Source organism: Gigantopelta aegis, chromosome 7 (assembly GCF_016097555.1).
Source record: "Gigantopelta aegis isolate Gae_Host chromosome 7, Gae_host_genome, whole genome shotgun sequence".
Classification (NCBI taxonomy): domain Eukaryota; kingdom Metazoa; phylum Mollusca; class Gastropoda; order Neomphalida; family Peltospiridae; genus Gigantopelta; species Gigantopelta aegis.
Genome location: NC_054705.1, coordinates 3,652,540 through 3,668,032, shown reverse-complemented (window position 1 = coordinate 3,668,032; position 15,493 = coordinate 3,652,540). Strand labels below are relative to the sequence as shown.

At 42.7% G+C, this 15,493-nt stretch overlaps 1 protein-coding gene across 1 annotated transcript in view; it reads left to right on the top strand.

The window, feature by feature from the left end:
* Positions 1-687: 687 nt before the first annotated feature.
* LOC121378129 overlaps positions 688-15,493 on the top strand; it is a 28,363-nt gene continuing 13,557 nt past the window's right edge. The window contains exon 1 of the mRNA XM_041506233.1: positions 688-2,094. Within this exon, the coding sequence (XP_041362167.1) occupies positions 1,881-2,094 (214 nt within the window). The 5' untranslated portion in view covers positions 688-1,880. The remainder of the gene's footprint in view (positions 2,095-15,493) is intronic.

Sequence of the window (15,493 nt, the reverse complement as noted above, 5' to 3'; positions counted from 1 at the left end):
TACATTTTTCCTAATACAAGGGATCTTTTATATGCACTTTCTCACAGACAGGAAAGCACACACACACACACACAAAGGCCGTGGTGTGTGTGTGTGTATATATATATATATATATATATATATATATACATGTATGTATATGTATGTATGTATGTGTACCGGGTATATATATATATATATATATATATATATATATATATATATATATATATATATATATATATATATATATATGTATGCATGTATGTTTGGCCAGTTGTGGTGCACTGGTTGGAACGACAAAAAAACAAAAAACCCAATCAGTTGAATGGATCTACCGAGATGGTTCGATCCTGCGACGCAAGCACCTCAGACGAGCACTCAACCAACTGAGCTAAATCCTTGGTACATGGCCGCCCCAGCCGGGGTAATATGCAAATCAGTAGAATTGCTCTCGACAGTTAAATTGGTTTAATTGGAGAGATGTGGTGGGCTGTGTCAGAATCACTCTGTATGCCGGCGTGTCTCGGACAGACTGGCACCCCGTGCAGTTCCTAACAGCGGGTACTGGTCCACTACAACTTCTTCGAAACGTACACAGAATCTGATGCACACACACAAAATCTAAAAATAGCCCTCCTCCAGTGTTCCAGATGGCAGGACCGCGATGATGAAACCAATATAGCATGTGCACTGTGCGCTGTTTACCCTCGCTGCACGCCGGTACAGATGTTTGAGGCACTCTGGGAAATATCTGTGGCAATGCAGCGGAGCATATTACCAGATATATTCCCGAGGTCTTCCAGTATTAGCAGGAAACGCTGGGGAAGCTGGTAATCAGGTCACGTGACTGGCAAGAGCGCGTGAGAGAAGAAAGATCGTTTACAGGCGAAAAGCAGTAAGCAGCTACAGAAAGGATTGAATATATTCGCAGACACACCAAACTGACATTCCTTGTGCTCTTGGTTTACGATTGCCTGTGGAGTTCGGTGCATTTTATAAATAATAATATATAGAAGAATGTTATTTTTTTTCCTTTACAAAAATTTCGATTCTAAATGAGGCTGTGATGTATCGTTTGTGATTTCGTAGATGTAAGGAGCGACAACGCCCGGGTTTTTAAAGACAGTATCAAGAAGACGTTGATATACTGACCTCGAAACAGACTAGTGCTAAAAGACTGGGGGATGTTCCGGGTTTTGTGATAGATACAAATTTCGCTGTGTATGGTGATGTGTTCCGCGTCTGACTAAAGTGGAAACGGTTGAATTGGATTTTGACTAAAGTTTGTTACACAATCTCGTGTACGTCTAACTGCACCTGGAATCGTTGAATCCGTTTTAACGTAATTCACATTTCGATTTCGTTGTGGTTTGTGTTGCAAACTGTTTTGATCTAATATTTGTCGCTGATACAAATTTAACAAAACAAAAATTGTTGTGCTAGAAATTTTATTTGTCTAGTACTAAACTCATACGTTCGTAGACACCAATTAAAACAGAAAAAAGGGGGGAAAACCATCCATTACTTAAAATTGTTCTTTGAATTTGTTGCATGCTGTTATTGCTTAATTCGTACATCTCAGTGACGAAGGAAGGGAAAAAACCGAAAAAAAACCAGCAATCCTCTTTAACGTCAATTCGTAGATTTATCTTTTGCTGTTGAAGAAAAAAGGGGAGATACTTTAGGACTCCATGGAATAATAGTTCTTTGGCTCTCCTATAATTGACGTCTGTTTCCGACGTCTATCGGTTTGACGTCTATCGTTGTTTAACGTCTGCTAGTGTTTGACGTCTGCTAGTGTTTGTCGTCTGCTAAAGTTTGTCGTCTGCTAGTGTTTGTCGTCTGCTTATTTCATCTGTCGTCTGCCGCTGCTTGGACAACACACTCAAGAACTCAAGATGATGACGAGTTGCTGTGCGATATTTGGACTCGTGTTTTTGGTGATCACCAACTTGGCGATCATCATCGCGTTCGCCACGCCCTACTGGCTCGAACTGAGGTCGCCGTACAGCTTCACTGGAGGAGAAAACCGCGGGCTGTGGGCATACTGCAGCGACGAGGCGTGCACGTGGGTGTTCCAAGACCACTCTATCTGGAGACAGCGAGAGAGCGGTAAGAGAAGCAATTATTTAACAGGGAAGGGGTGTGCACCCCATACCCATGAATCTGCACCTATTAAAAAACCCAGACATATTCCTCCCCTCTGCACACCCCCCCCCCCTCCCCACCCCGTCTAAAAATATTCAAATTCCCCGTTTTTCTTTTAATATTTTTTATTTATTGGGATGTCCTTTTGACGAGTTGGTTCATGTGTTCTTCTACCGTTATCCCCCTCCCCCCTTTAAAATATTTCCTGGATCCGCCATTGAAACTTGTGCCTACACCCCCCCCCCCCCCCCAACAACAGTAACCATGGCATCTTTATTGTACCTGGGTTCTCATTTCGCAGACAACGCGTCTGATAAGTGAATAATGTCTAGTTCTATAAGAAGGGCTGAAGCGGGATTTTTCTTAGTAGGGGGTGCCGCGTCGAAAAGAACACCGACAGTTTAGGTTCCATTTCAAAGTAAATTAATGTTCATTATTTAAAGGCAACCTTCCTGCATAAACATTCGGCTGACCAAGTGATATTGGAGAAAACGAAAACGTGCTGTGTGTATAACGTGATCCCCCCACACACACACACACATCCAAAGACGTATATAAACACACACAAGCACAAACATACGGAGAGAGAGAGAGAGAGAGAGAGAGAGAGAGAGAGAGAGAGAGAGAGAGAGAGAGAGAGAGAGAGAGAGAGAGAGAGAGAGAGAGAGAGAGAGAGAGAGAGAGAGACGCGTGCACACACATACATACACACATCACATACACACATACACCACACATACACACCACACACACACACACAATCACGTCTATCTTGAGACAGCAAGTGTGTGTTAGGCGCGGCTGCTGCTGAATACATACACACATACACCACACATACACACATACACACCACACACACACACAATCACGTCTATCTTGAGACAGCAAGTGTGTTAGGCGCGGCTGCTGCTGAATACATACACACATACACACACACCACACACACACACACAATCACGTCTATCTTGAGACAGCAAGTGTGTGTTAGGCGCGGCTGCTGCTGAATACATACACCACATACACACACACACACACCACACACACACACAATCACGTCTATCTTGAGACAGCAAGTGTGTGTTAGGCGCGGCTGCTGCTGAATACATACACACATACACCACACATACACACATACACCACACACACACAATCACGTCTATCTTGAGACAGCAAGTGTGTGTTAGGCGCGGCTGCTGCTGAATACATACACACATACACCACACATACACATACACACCACACACACAATCACGTCTATCTTGAGACAGCAAGTGTGTGTTAGGCGCGGCTGCTGCTGAATACATACATACACACATACACCACACATACACACATACACCACACACACACACAATCACGTCTATATTGAGACAGCAAGTGTGTGTTAGGCGCGGCTGCTGCTGAATACATACACACATACACCACACATACACCACACACACACAATCACGTCTATCTTGAGACAGCAAGTGTGTGTTAGGCGCGGCTGCTGCTGAATACATACACACATACACATACACACCACACACACAATCACGTCTATCTTGAGACAGCAAGTGTGTGTTAGGCGCGGCTGCTGCTGAATACATACACACATACACACATACACCACATACACACACACACAATCACGTCTATCTTGAGACAGCACGTGTGTGTTAGGCGCGGCTGCTGCTGAATACATACACACATACACCACACATACACACATACACCACACACACACACAATCACGTCTATCTTGAGACAGCAAGTGTGTGTTAGGCGCGGCTGCTGCTGAATACATACACACATACACCACACATACACACCACACACACACACAATCACGTCTATCTTGAGACAGCAAGTGTGTGTTAGGCGCGGCTGCTGCTGAATACATACACACATACACCACACATACACACATACACCACACACACACAGAATCACGTCTATCTTGAGACAGCACGTGTGTGTTAGGCGCGGCTGCTGCTGAATACATACACACATACACCACACATACACACATACACCACACACACACACAATCACGTCTATCTTGAGACAGCAAGTGTGTGTTAGGCGCGGCTGCTGCTGAATGCATACACCACATACACACACACACACACACACACACACCACACACACACACAATCACGTCTATCTTGAGACAGCAAGTGTGTGTTAGGCGCGGCTGCTGCTGAATACATACACACATACACCACACATACACATACACACCACACACACACACAATCACGTCTATCTTGAGATAGCAAGTGTGTGTTAGGCGCGGCTGCTGCTGAATACATACACACCACACACACACACAATCACGTCTATCTTGAGACAGCAAGTGTGTGTTAGGCGCGGCTGCTGCTGAATACATACACACATACACCACACAGACACACATACACACCACACACACACACAATCACGTCTATCTTGAGACAGCAAGTGTGTGTTAGGCGCGGCTGCTGCTGAATACATACACACATACACCACACATACACACATACACCACACACACACACACACACAATCACGTCTATCTTGAGACAGCACGTGAGTGTTAGGCGCGGCTGCTGCTGAATATGTCTGGCGTAAGAAGCAACATCTATATAGGACACGGGGTGCGGGACGTAGCCCAGTGCTAAAGCGCTCGCCTGATGCGTGGTCTGTTTAGGATCGAATCTCCGCGATAGACTCATTCTCTGAATTTTTCACTATCTCAACCAGTACCCTAAGACTTCTATAGATATCAAAGACGACTGTATGTGCTATATTGCCTGTAAAAAAAAGTGCCTATAAAAGTTCCCTTGCTGCCAGTGGGAAATGCAGCGGGTTTCCTCTTAAGACTTCGAGTTAGAATTACCAAATGTTGGACAGCACAGATAGCTAAGGACAGTGTGTTTGAACCTTAATTGGATGTAAGTACGAAAATTACTTGAAATGAATTAATTAACTGAAACCTAATGTAGCAACACTTATTAAGCAATATTATGCAAATGTGTCCTTTCCCCAAACAGCTGGACAGCGCTGTCGGCGAATTGAAATTGTTTCAAGTAACAATTATACGAACTGGGACGCAGTGTTGTTATTAGTGACCACGGGAGCTAGTCGGCCATAGGAAGTTATTGTAGGCTTTACTTGCCTGGACGTAAAAACCAGGCCCGTAGGCAGTGGGGGTCGGGGGGGGGGGGGGTCGGGGGTGTCTGTCGACTCCCCTCACCCAACCAGTGACTTTTTTTTTCAATATTCGTCAACGCTTCGCGCCCTCACGCCAAAACGACCCCCTCTCAAAATCCTGGCTACGGGCCTGAAACCGCATTTAGAGCCAAAATGCCATCGCGCAATTTCAATTTAAATAATTATGTCCCTTATTTCGGTATCATATATATAACCACCTTTTCTGTGCAATCCATGCTTTAAAAAAAAAAAAAAAAAGCCGTATCCCCGTATCAATTCTGGAAGTTTGGTCTGACCAGAGGCCCGACTTTTTTTTTTGGGGGGGGGGGGGGGGACTTAATTCAAACAACATTCTGGACAAATGTTAATGCTCCAAGACAAAATATGTCTGACCCTGTGTTCATGCTCGGTTATTACTTGTGTATCTGTAATTAAACGGAATGGGACTGGACGTGGTTATTACACGGCCAAGCAAATAACAGAGATATAATCACCAATCCTGTGGGACAGAATGTAGCTCAGTGAGTGAGGAGCGCAGGGGGAGGGTTTTGGTGGTCGAACCCCACCCCCTGCTCCCAAAAAATTTTTTCTCTTTTTATTTCGATACATTTTTTAGGAGAGCATGTCTCGACCCCCCCCCCCCCAAACTTTGATGGCCAATCTAGGACCCCCCCCCCCCCCCCCCCTCTCCAACACACACCTGCTAAATTCCCTGCACACGCGCGTGGGTGTGGTGGATCGCAAGATCGTTGTCACTCTGTGTTTCGTTTTTCCGGTTCCAACCAGTTCCCCCCACGACTGGTAAAACAAATACCGTGGTATGTAATATCCTCCGGATGTGAAAGTACTTCGCTACTTTACCGGTAGAATGCTGTTTTACCGGTAGAACGCTACTTTACCGGTAGAACGCTGCTTTACCGGTAGAAGTAACCTATGTTTAATGTTAAACGAATATTCCTTTCTTTTCGCCACCCATGTTTGATAAGTTAGACTTAGTTACTCTTTAAAAATACATCATCATCACAATCATCACAATCATCACCATTATCATCATCATCACCACCATCATCATCACCATCATCATCACCATCATCATCATCATTACCATCATCAACATCAACATCATCATCAACATCATTACCATCATCATCATCACCATCATTATATTATAACCATCATGTTTGCTTTTATCTGTAGTCTCCAGCCAGTGCGCCACGACTGGTATATCAAAAGCCGTGGTATGTGCTATCCTGTCTGTGGGATGATGCATATAAAAGACCCCTTGCTACAAATGAAAACATGTAGCGGGTTTCCTCTCTTAGACTAGACGTAAAAGTGACCTAATGTTTGACATCCAACAGCCGACCGGCCTCGGTGGCGTCGTGGCAGGCCATCGGTCTACAGGCTGGTAGGTACTGGGTTCCGACGCCAGTCGAGGCATGGGATTTTTAATCGAGATACCGACTCCAAACCCTGAGTGAGTGCTCCGCAAGGCTCAATGGGTAGGTGTAAACCACTTGCACCGACCAGTGATCCATAACTGGTTCAACAAAGGCCATGGTTTGTGCTATCCTGCCTGTGGGAAGCGCAAATAAAAGATCCCTTGCTGCCTGTCGTAAAAAGAGTAGCCTATGTGGCGACAGCGGGTTTCCTCTAAAAACAGTGTCAGAATGACCATATGTTTGACGTCCAATAGCCGATGATAAGATAAAAAATCAATGTGCTCTAGCGGCGTCGTTAAATAAAACAAACTTTACTCTTTTTTTTTCCCAACAGCCGATGATTAATAAATAAATGTGCTCTAGTGGTGTCGTTAAACAAAACAGTCCGTATACTGTAACTGTCATATATACTGCTTGACCGCTGTAATGTCATACAAGTATACATTGTCACCTTAATGGAATTACTTCAAGCTGACCCATTAACGGGCGTTTCCGGTGACTCCTGAATGAAAGTTGACGATTCCCGTATTAACTTTCTAATCACAACGAAATGTTTTAAACAAGGTCGTTGTGTTCCCAGTTTATAACCAGGCCCAGCGCATGCGTCCAAAACGGAATAACATCATTTTGGATCATTGTTTGATTGTTTTGTTTAACGACACCACTAGAGCGCACTGAGTTATTAAACAATCATCGGCTATTGGATGTCAAACATTTGATAATTCTGACATACAGTCTTAAAGAGGAACTCCGCTACATATAGAGAATAATACACGAGTGACCGTTAGATACCATTTATCTCACGAGTTGTTTTAAAATGTATCTAACAAGCGAACGCGAGTTTGATACGTTTTTAACCAATGAGTTGTGAGATAAATGGTATCTAACGAACACGAATGTATTATTCTATTTCTTACGTATCTTCAAAAACCAGGTTTTAAGCAAATGTTAAAATATTTTTCGACTAACAATCCTTTGCACTTGTAGCTGACTTACGCGTCACAGACACATGATTGTCAGGTTAACTATATGTCAAACTGTAATCGATTTCCCTCGTGTTATTTTTCATTGGATATATGACACTGGTGACCAGGGGCCTAATTCACAAAGATCTCTTAGGCTCTGCTAAACAACAAAGCATCCTCTTTGCAAATATTTTAACAATGCACTGCTAGATCGCAAAGTTGCCAGTAGTTATTAAATTAGGCCCCAGGTCATCACCTAGGAGCAGCCAGTCGTATGTCTTGAAATTGTTAACACACGTACATGTGTTAACAAGTATGTATTATCATAAATAACGAATTATGAGCGAGAAATAGCCCAATGGGCTCACCGACGGGGATCGACCCCAGACCGACCGCATTACCACTGAGCTATCTCCCGCACCCATTTTGGATCATATCCATCAACAAATAGTGTAATTTCCGTAACCAACCGAAGTGTTCCGAATAGAGTCATACTAGTATAACATAAGTCAGATTGTTCCAGGTCTATTTATAGAACCCTGCGTGGAATCAGATAACATTGGATCATTGACAAAGCAATACAAACTGTGGCGGGAGACTGAATGTCATAGTTCGAGCGCCATCTGTCATAACAATCCAACACACACACAGATGGGGAGTCGTAATCAGACGACCGACTCGACGTGTTTGGGGAACTGTTCCTTGCGCTTGTTGTGGCAGAGTACTATTTTCTTTCTAAGTCTGCTGAATTGATTTTCTAGCCCCGACGGTCGTAAAAGATCTGGAGAAGACTGGTTTTTATTTATAAATGTGTTGAATAGAATTCATGATGATGTCCTTTGGAGAATGTTTCCACAAACTTTTTCTCTCTCTCCTTATTGAGTTTTTCTAAAAATAAATCGCTCTGCCAGTTGAGCTAATAGGTTCTAATAGACCAACTCAATTCCTATTGCCCATAATGTTAACGTTTACTAATAAAATTGATATAAGCAACGTATCAACACACCGAGGAAGTACATCAATAAAAAGTGTGGAACCTCGCATCTAATCTACCTGCAAGAAAATGGGGGGGGGGGGGGGGGGGGGGGGGGGGCGAGGGGGGGCACATACGATTTAAGATATTTAATTAATGTTTTTAATAGCAACCGTAATTTTTGCTGAAAATTGCAGTTCCATTTTTGGGGGTACTCCGCATTAGTTTCAACCTCTGGTTTATACTGCATAACAACTGTATAACAAATAAAAGTGTATTTATTTATTGTCAATGGATAATAGTACTTGCACAAATAATCAATCTCACATATTACCACCAATCACACCCACAGCTGCTTTTACTCCGTAAACATTCGCTGCACCTCGAACTTTGACACGGAACTCTCTTCTTTTGATACTATGCAACCTAATAGGGGAATTACCAGTACATTTATATACCGAAAAGTTAATTTTTGTTTTATTTATTGACACCACTAGAGAACGTACTTGGTACCTACATGTACCAAACTACACGTTTTATTTACGGTTATATGGAAAGGAAAGGAAATGTTTTATTTAACGACGCACTCAACACATTTTATTTACGGTTATATGGCGTCAGACATATGATTAAGGACCACACAGATGTTGAGAGAGGAAACCCGCTGTCACTACTTCATGGGCTACTCTTTTTCGATTAACAGCAAGGGTTCTTTTATTTTGTTTAACAACATATAGTCTTGGAGAGGAAACCTGCTACATTTTCCCATTAGTAGCAAGGGATCTTTTATATACACCATCCCACAGACAGGGTAGTACATACTACGGCCTTTGATATGCCAGTCGTGGTACACTGGCTGGAGCGAGAAATAGCTCAATGGGCCCACCGACAGGGATCGATCCCAGACCGACCGCGCATCAAGCGAGCGTTTTACCACTGGGTTACGTCCCGCCCCCAAATAGCAAGCAAGCGGCATACATAAAGAAACAATGTTACAGACCCAGACAGAAATATGCGCGTTCAATTCTTTCTTGACTACTTCGCCAATTCTCTTGTTGTTCGATCTGACTTGTCGTTTAGTCCGACTGTCAGTTACAATAACCGATTCTTCGTCTGTTGCCAAATCTGTTTGACACCTTGAATTGTTGTTGTTGGCCACTGAAGCGATCGCATTTCGTAATCGTACCGCTGAAGCGATCGTATTTCGTGACCATACCGCTAGTGGCGGAGTTAGTGCTTGCGGCATTCAGCTTCATATTCATCTTGTGACGGCGACCAGTCTAGGATTTCGCGGAATGGAGTAGTCATCAACGGACGTTATTACTGACATGGGGCAGGATGTTTGTTTATGTTTAACGACACCACTAGAGTACATTGATTTATTAATCATCGGCTATTAGATGTGAAACATTGGGTAATTTTGACATAGTCTTAGAGAGAAAACCCGCTACATTTCCCATTAGTAGCAAGGACAGACAGGATAGCACTCACCACGGTCTTTGATATACTAGTCGTTGTGCACTAGCTGACACGAGAAATACAATTTTGTAGGAAGGGAGGCTGGCTTTTGTCCAAATTAAACGAAAATGCCCGAATCTGAATAACAACATAATTTATTTACATTAACATTACTGCCAAACATCCGTATAGGGAAGGAAGGAAGGAACTGTTTTATTTAACGACACACCCAACACATTCTATTTACGGTTATATGGCGTCAGACATGATTAAGGACCACACATATTATATTGAGAGAGGAAACCCGCTGTCGCTACTTAATGGGCTACACTTTTCGATTGGCAGCAAGGGATACATCTGCATAGGGATGCAAACGAATCACTACGCGTTTCTACACGGACTACAACTGGTAGAACGATGGACAAACAGTGTGGGAATTTTCAGTTCCAGTGCTCTACAAAGCAAGTTCAAATTTACTCTTCCCAGGCCAGTAAAGTATAATGTTTTAGTCGCCAGCCACTTATATTTAGTAGCCAGCTAATATATACTTGTCATTAAATCGATTCATCTGCCATTTTACGGCACATTACTAATGCCGTAATTGTCATTAGGACTGCATTCGAATGAACTCGTGAAGGGGTAATTCCTTGTTGTTAAATAGTAATTACAAGTTACTGTTTGTGTCCGGTTCCACTAAAACAGTGAAGGACTATTAACTATCATTATCAAATTCCGTACCCAATAATTTTATTAAACGAAATTAAGCGAATTCCTATTTTAATGGCACTGCTAAGATATGCATTTAAATTGCAGTACTCATTAAAAGTTAAATAAAAGCATTGTAATAATTACCAGGCTTCAAAATGTTACTAGTAGTTACAAATCGGCTACCTTACTTTTGGTTTAAATAATATTTATTTTCGTCACGGATGCAGATGTATCCCTTGCTGCCAATCGAAAACTGCCTTGTAAATCTGTAAATACTGTTTTGTAAATAGTTGTGTCTTTAAAGCCACCTAAAGTCGAGTCATGAAAATATAAACATGTTTTCATCCTCCACTGGTGAACATAACTTCCGACGTGATTAAAACAAGATTCACGACTGGAGACGTCGTTATCGTGGAGGGACCCGTTATCACGATAAGCACGACATGATTGGAGCGCAGCATAACGCATATATAAGTCGACATTCAAAATAATTAACGTTTGAGTTTGAAACAGACAAGTAAAGACGCACAGTGATTCAACAATCTCATTTTAATACATAAATAAAACCTGGCTCTAAATGGGACAGGACCGACTTGGTCCAAAACTGAACTGGGGCCAAATTATTTCCAAACGCTTGAAATTCAAGTTAAGGGAGATAACATCATAACGAAGTATTACCTCCCTTAACGTCACTGTTATTCATAGTTCGATTAAGTTGTCTCAAACTTTTATTTAAAAAAAAAAAAACTACCGATAGAAAACACATTTTATGGAAGATAAATTGCTTCTGGTCCACTGTTTTCCGATGTCCAGTTTTGTTTACAGATTAAAGTAAAATTATTGGACAGTCGCCAACTGGCGAATGTGATTTTATTTTTTAGACGCCAGGGAATGTTTTTAGTCGCCATGGCGAGTATTTTACTCGAACATTGCAGAGCACTGAGTTCAGCCTCATTTTTACCGAAAATATCTATTTTTTTTGCCCGAATTTTAGGATTTGCTCCAGCACTGGGTGGGGGAGGGGTGGGGGAGGGGGGCTTTGATGTACCAGTCGTGTGTACCCTGGTCTCATACGCTTATGTCAGTCCTTTTTTCTTTTTCTGCATTTTTTTTTAACCGCCCCAACCAGTGTGTCAGTTTTCTGACTGGGTATGTGCTTTCCTATCTGTGAAAGAGAAAGTGCATATAAAAGATCCCTTGTTGATGTCTATACGTCAGAATTACCTAATGTTTGACATCCAATAGCCGATGATTAATAAATCAATGTGTTCGAGTGGTGTCGTTAAACAAACTTTTTTTTAAAACAGTTTTCGGCGGAGACCAAGCGGTCTGAACCTATTTTTGGTCAAGTAATTAAAAAACAAAAACAAATGTTTTTGCATAAGGCGAGGACATTAAGTTTACGCCCCCCCCCCCCCCCCTTGACTCAATTAAGATATTCTCGAAACGGGGCGGGACGTAGCTCAGTGGTAAAGCGCCCGCTGGGATTGATCCCCCGTCGGTCAGCCCATTGGGCTATTTCTCTTTCCAGTTAGTGCTCCACAACTGGTGTAACAAAGGTCATGGTATGTGCTATCCCGTCTGTGAGATTGATTAGGGACATGACATGATATATACTGAATAACAGAATAAGGGACACGTGGTATTCGAGACCACATTTAATTCATTACTGGCGTAGTTATCAGGGCCGTACCCTCCGGCGGGTGACCGGTTGGGCAGTTGCCCCCCCCCTGAGAATCTCACTTTTTTCTTCTGTTTTTTACTCCAGAAAATAGCATACACATCTCAGGGTTTAATTTGTATAGTGTTTCATTTGTTTATAAAAAGTAGTGCCCCCCCCCCCCCCCCCCCCCCAATAGGATTTTGATCAGGGTACGGCCCTGGTATAATATACACAGATGTAATGTAGGACTGAACGAGTGCCTCTAACCAGAATAGCCGATTGTTAAAGTTTGTTTTGTTTAACGACACCACTGGAGCACATTGATTTATTAATCATCGGCTATTGGATGTCAAACATTTGGTAAATTCTACATAGTCTTAGAGAGGAAACCCACTACATTTTTTCATTAGTCGTATGGGATATTTTATATGCACAATCCCACAGAGAAGATAGCACATACCACGGCCTTTGATATACCAGTCATGGAGCACTGACTCGAAAACTAGCCGACTGTGACACGGTAATATTACGATTTCATAGTTTGCTTTGCAATCCGTTTTATTTATTCGTGGCTGTTCTGGGGGCGAGACGTAGCCCAGCGGTCGGTGTGGGATCGATCCCCGTCGGTGGGCCCATTGGGCTATTTCTCGTTCCAGCCAGTGCACCACGACTGGTATAGCAAAGGCCGTGATATGGACTATCCTGTCTGTGGGATGGTGCATATAAAAGATCCCTTGCTACTAATCGAAAAAAGTAGCCCATGAAGTAGCGACAGCAGGTTTCCTCTCTCTATATATCTGTGTGGTGCTTAACCATATGTCTGACGCCATATAACCGTAAATATGTGTTGAGTGCGTCGTTCTCGTACGAAGAACTCGCATCGTGTGGCCTTGGCTAATTTCCCGATGCTGTGAATAAGGGCTTTGTTTGCAGTCAAAATGTCCTGTTACTATTCATGTGTTGTCTTATTTCTTTCCACCAGTGTAGTATGTACTTGGCGCAAGGTCCATCAGTTTTTATTGTTTCCCCGATCTCATAACCTACGGCCGGGGTCAAAGTCATCATTGATTCCGGACGCTGCATACATCCAGTTAATGATCAGATTTTATGCACATTTCGTCTAGACGCGCCAGTGGGATTACGTTTTCAATCAGCTTACAGACGATGTCAGTTTCGTTTTAGCGCGTTCTGGAACATCAGATATTCAAGCTGATATCGAGAGTGTAACTATTAGAGGTTCTAGTGTACTAAATCATTTCCTATTGCCGATAATAATAACAGGCACGGCGGAGTGGGGGTGGTGGCTGGGGGGTATCAAAATATTATTGGTAGTAAATCTTAAGGCAGATATGAATTTTACTTGTAGAATGCAGGAAATCTTTTCAAAATTTACGAAGAAGCATACCCCCAAATCCCTTAGAACGTTTGCTTTGCGCCCTCGATATCAGCCAGCCATGTCTTCTTTCGTCCGCGGTGCCTGATTAACGTATTAAAACTGATATCGAGAGTGTAAGTATTTGAGGTTCCACTGTACCAAGTAATTCCTATTACCGATAATGTTAACGTCTATTAATAAAACCGACATTTGTAAGTAGCGTATCAACACACTCAGGACGAAAATCGAGGAAAATCTATGATTATCCTACTCTATTGAAAAAAATCAAGCTTGTGCTGCCTCCCCCTCCCCCTCCCCCACTAGAGACAGTGGTTCCTCCCAACGAGTGGTTGTGCCCACTCTCCAGGTATCATTCCCACGGACCTGACTATGTGAGGACCACATCGAACTTTGACACGGAACTTTCTTCTTAGGTAGAGCGGGACGTAGCCCAGTGGTAAAGCGCCCGCTTGATGCGCGGTCGGCCTATTTCTCGTTCCAGCCAGCGCACCACGACTGGTATATCAAAGGCCGTGGTATGTGCTATCCTGTCTCTGGGATGGTGCATATAAAAGATCCTTTTCTACTAATTTGAAAAAATGTAGCGGGTTTCCTCTCTAAAACTATATGTAAAAATTACCACATGTTTGACATCCAAAAGCTGATGATTAATAAATCAATGTGCTCTAGTGGGGTCGTTAAACAAAACAAACTTTTAACTTCTGCTTTTGTACGATGCAACCTTCTGCAAGATTCTTTGAACACGTGTTTGCTTAACGAAAATCTCAGCACATTTTAAACTATTAGTAACCCAATATATTCACTTATTACACACCAGTGTAAGATATTGCTCATGTCATAACAATCACTCAATTGATATCTAACTCGTAAACAGTGTTGGTATGTGACTCACTTTCGCTCGTCAAATACCAAACCAAGCTCGTTTAGTATTCTATATTAATAGCAGCCTCAAACACACTGTCGCCACAATTAATAACAGTTGAGGTTTTATTCACCAATGGTTTGCGAAAATGGATAATATAAAACTTGTCAGCATTGATCACCATTTTGTTTTTGTTACACCGTAATGCCGGGGTCGGGACGTATCCCAGTGGTAAAGCGTTTGCTTAATGCGCGGTCGGTCTAGGATCGATCCCGTCGGTGCGCCCAGTGGGCTATTTCTCGTTCCTTGGTATGTACTACCCTGTCTGTGGGATGGTGCATATAAAAGATCCTTTGCTGCTATCGAAAAGAGTAGCCCATGAATGGCGACAGCGGGTCTGACGCCATATATCCGTAAACATTTCCTTCCTTCCTTCCATAATACCAACTCAGTTTCGGCCAGTAGTAACAAATCATCGGCATTCACTTTCAACAAAACGCAGTATCTAATGACACACTTACCGGGTACCATAGGCGTACGGCTCCCATTCACTTTCAACAAAACGCAGTATCTAATGACACACTTACCCGGTACCATAGGCGTACGGCTCCCATTCACTTTCAACAAAACGCAGTATCTAATGACACACTTACCCGGTGCCATAGGCGTACGGCTCCCATTCACTTTCAACAAAACGCAGTATCTAATGACACACTTACCGG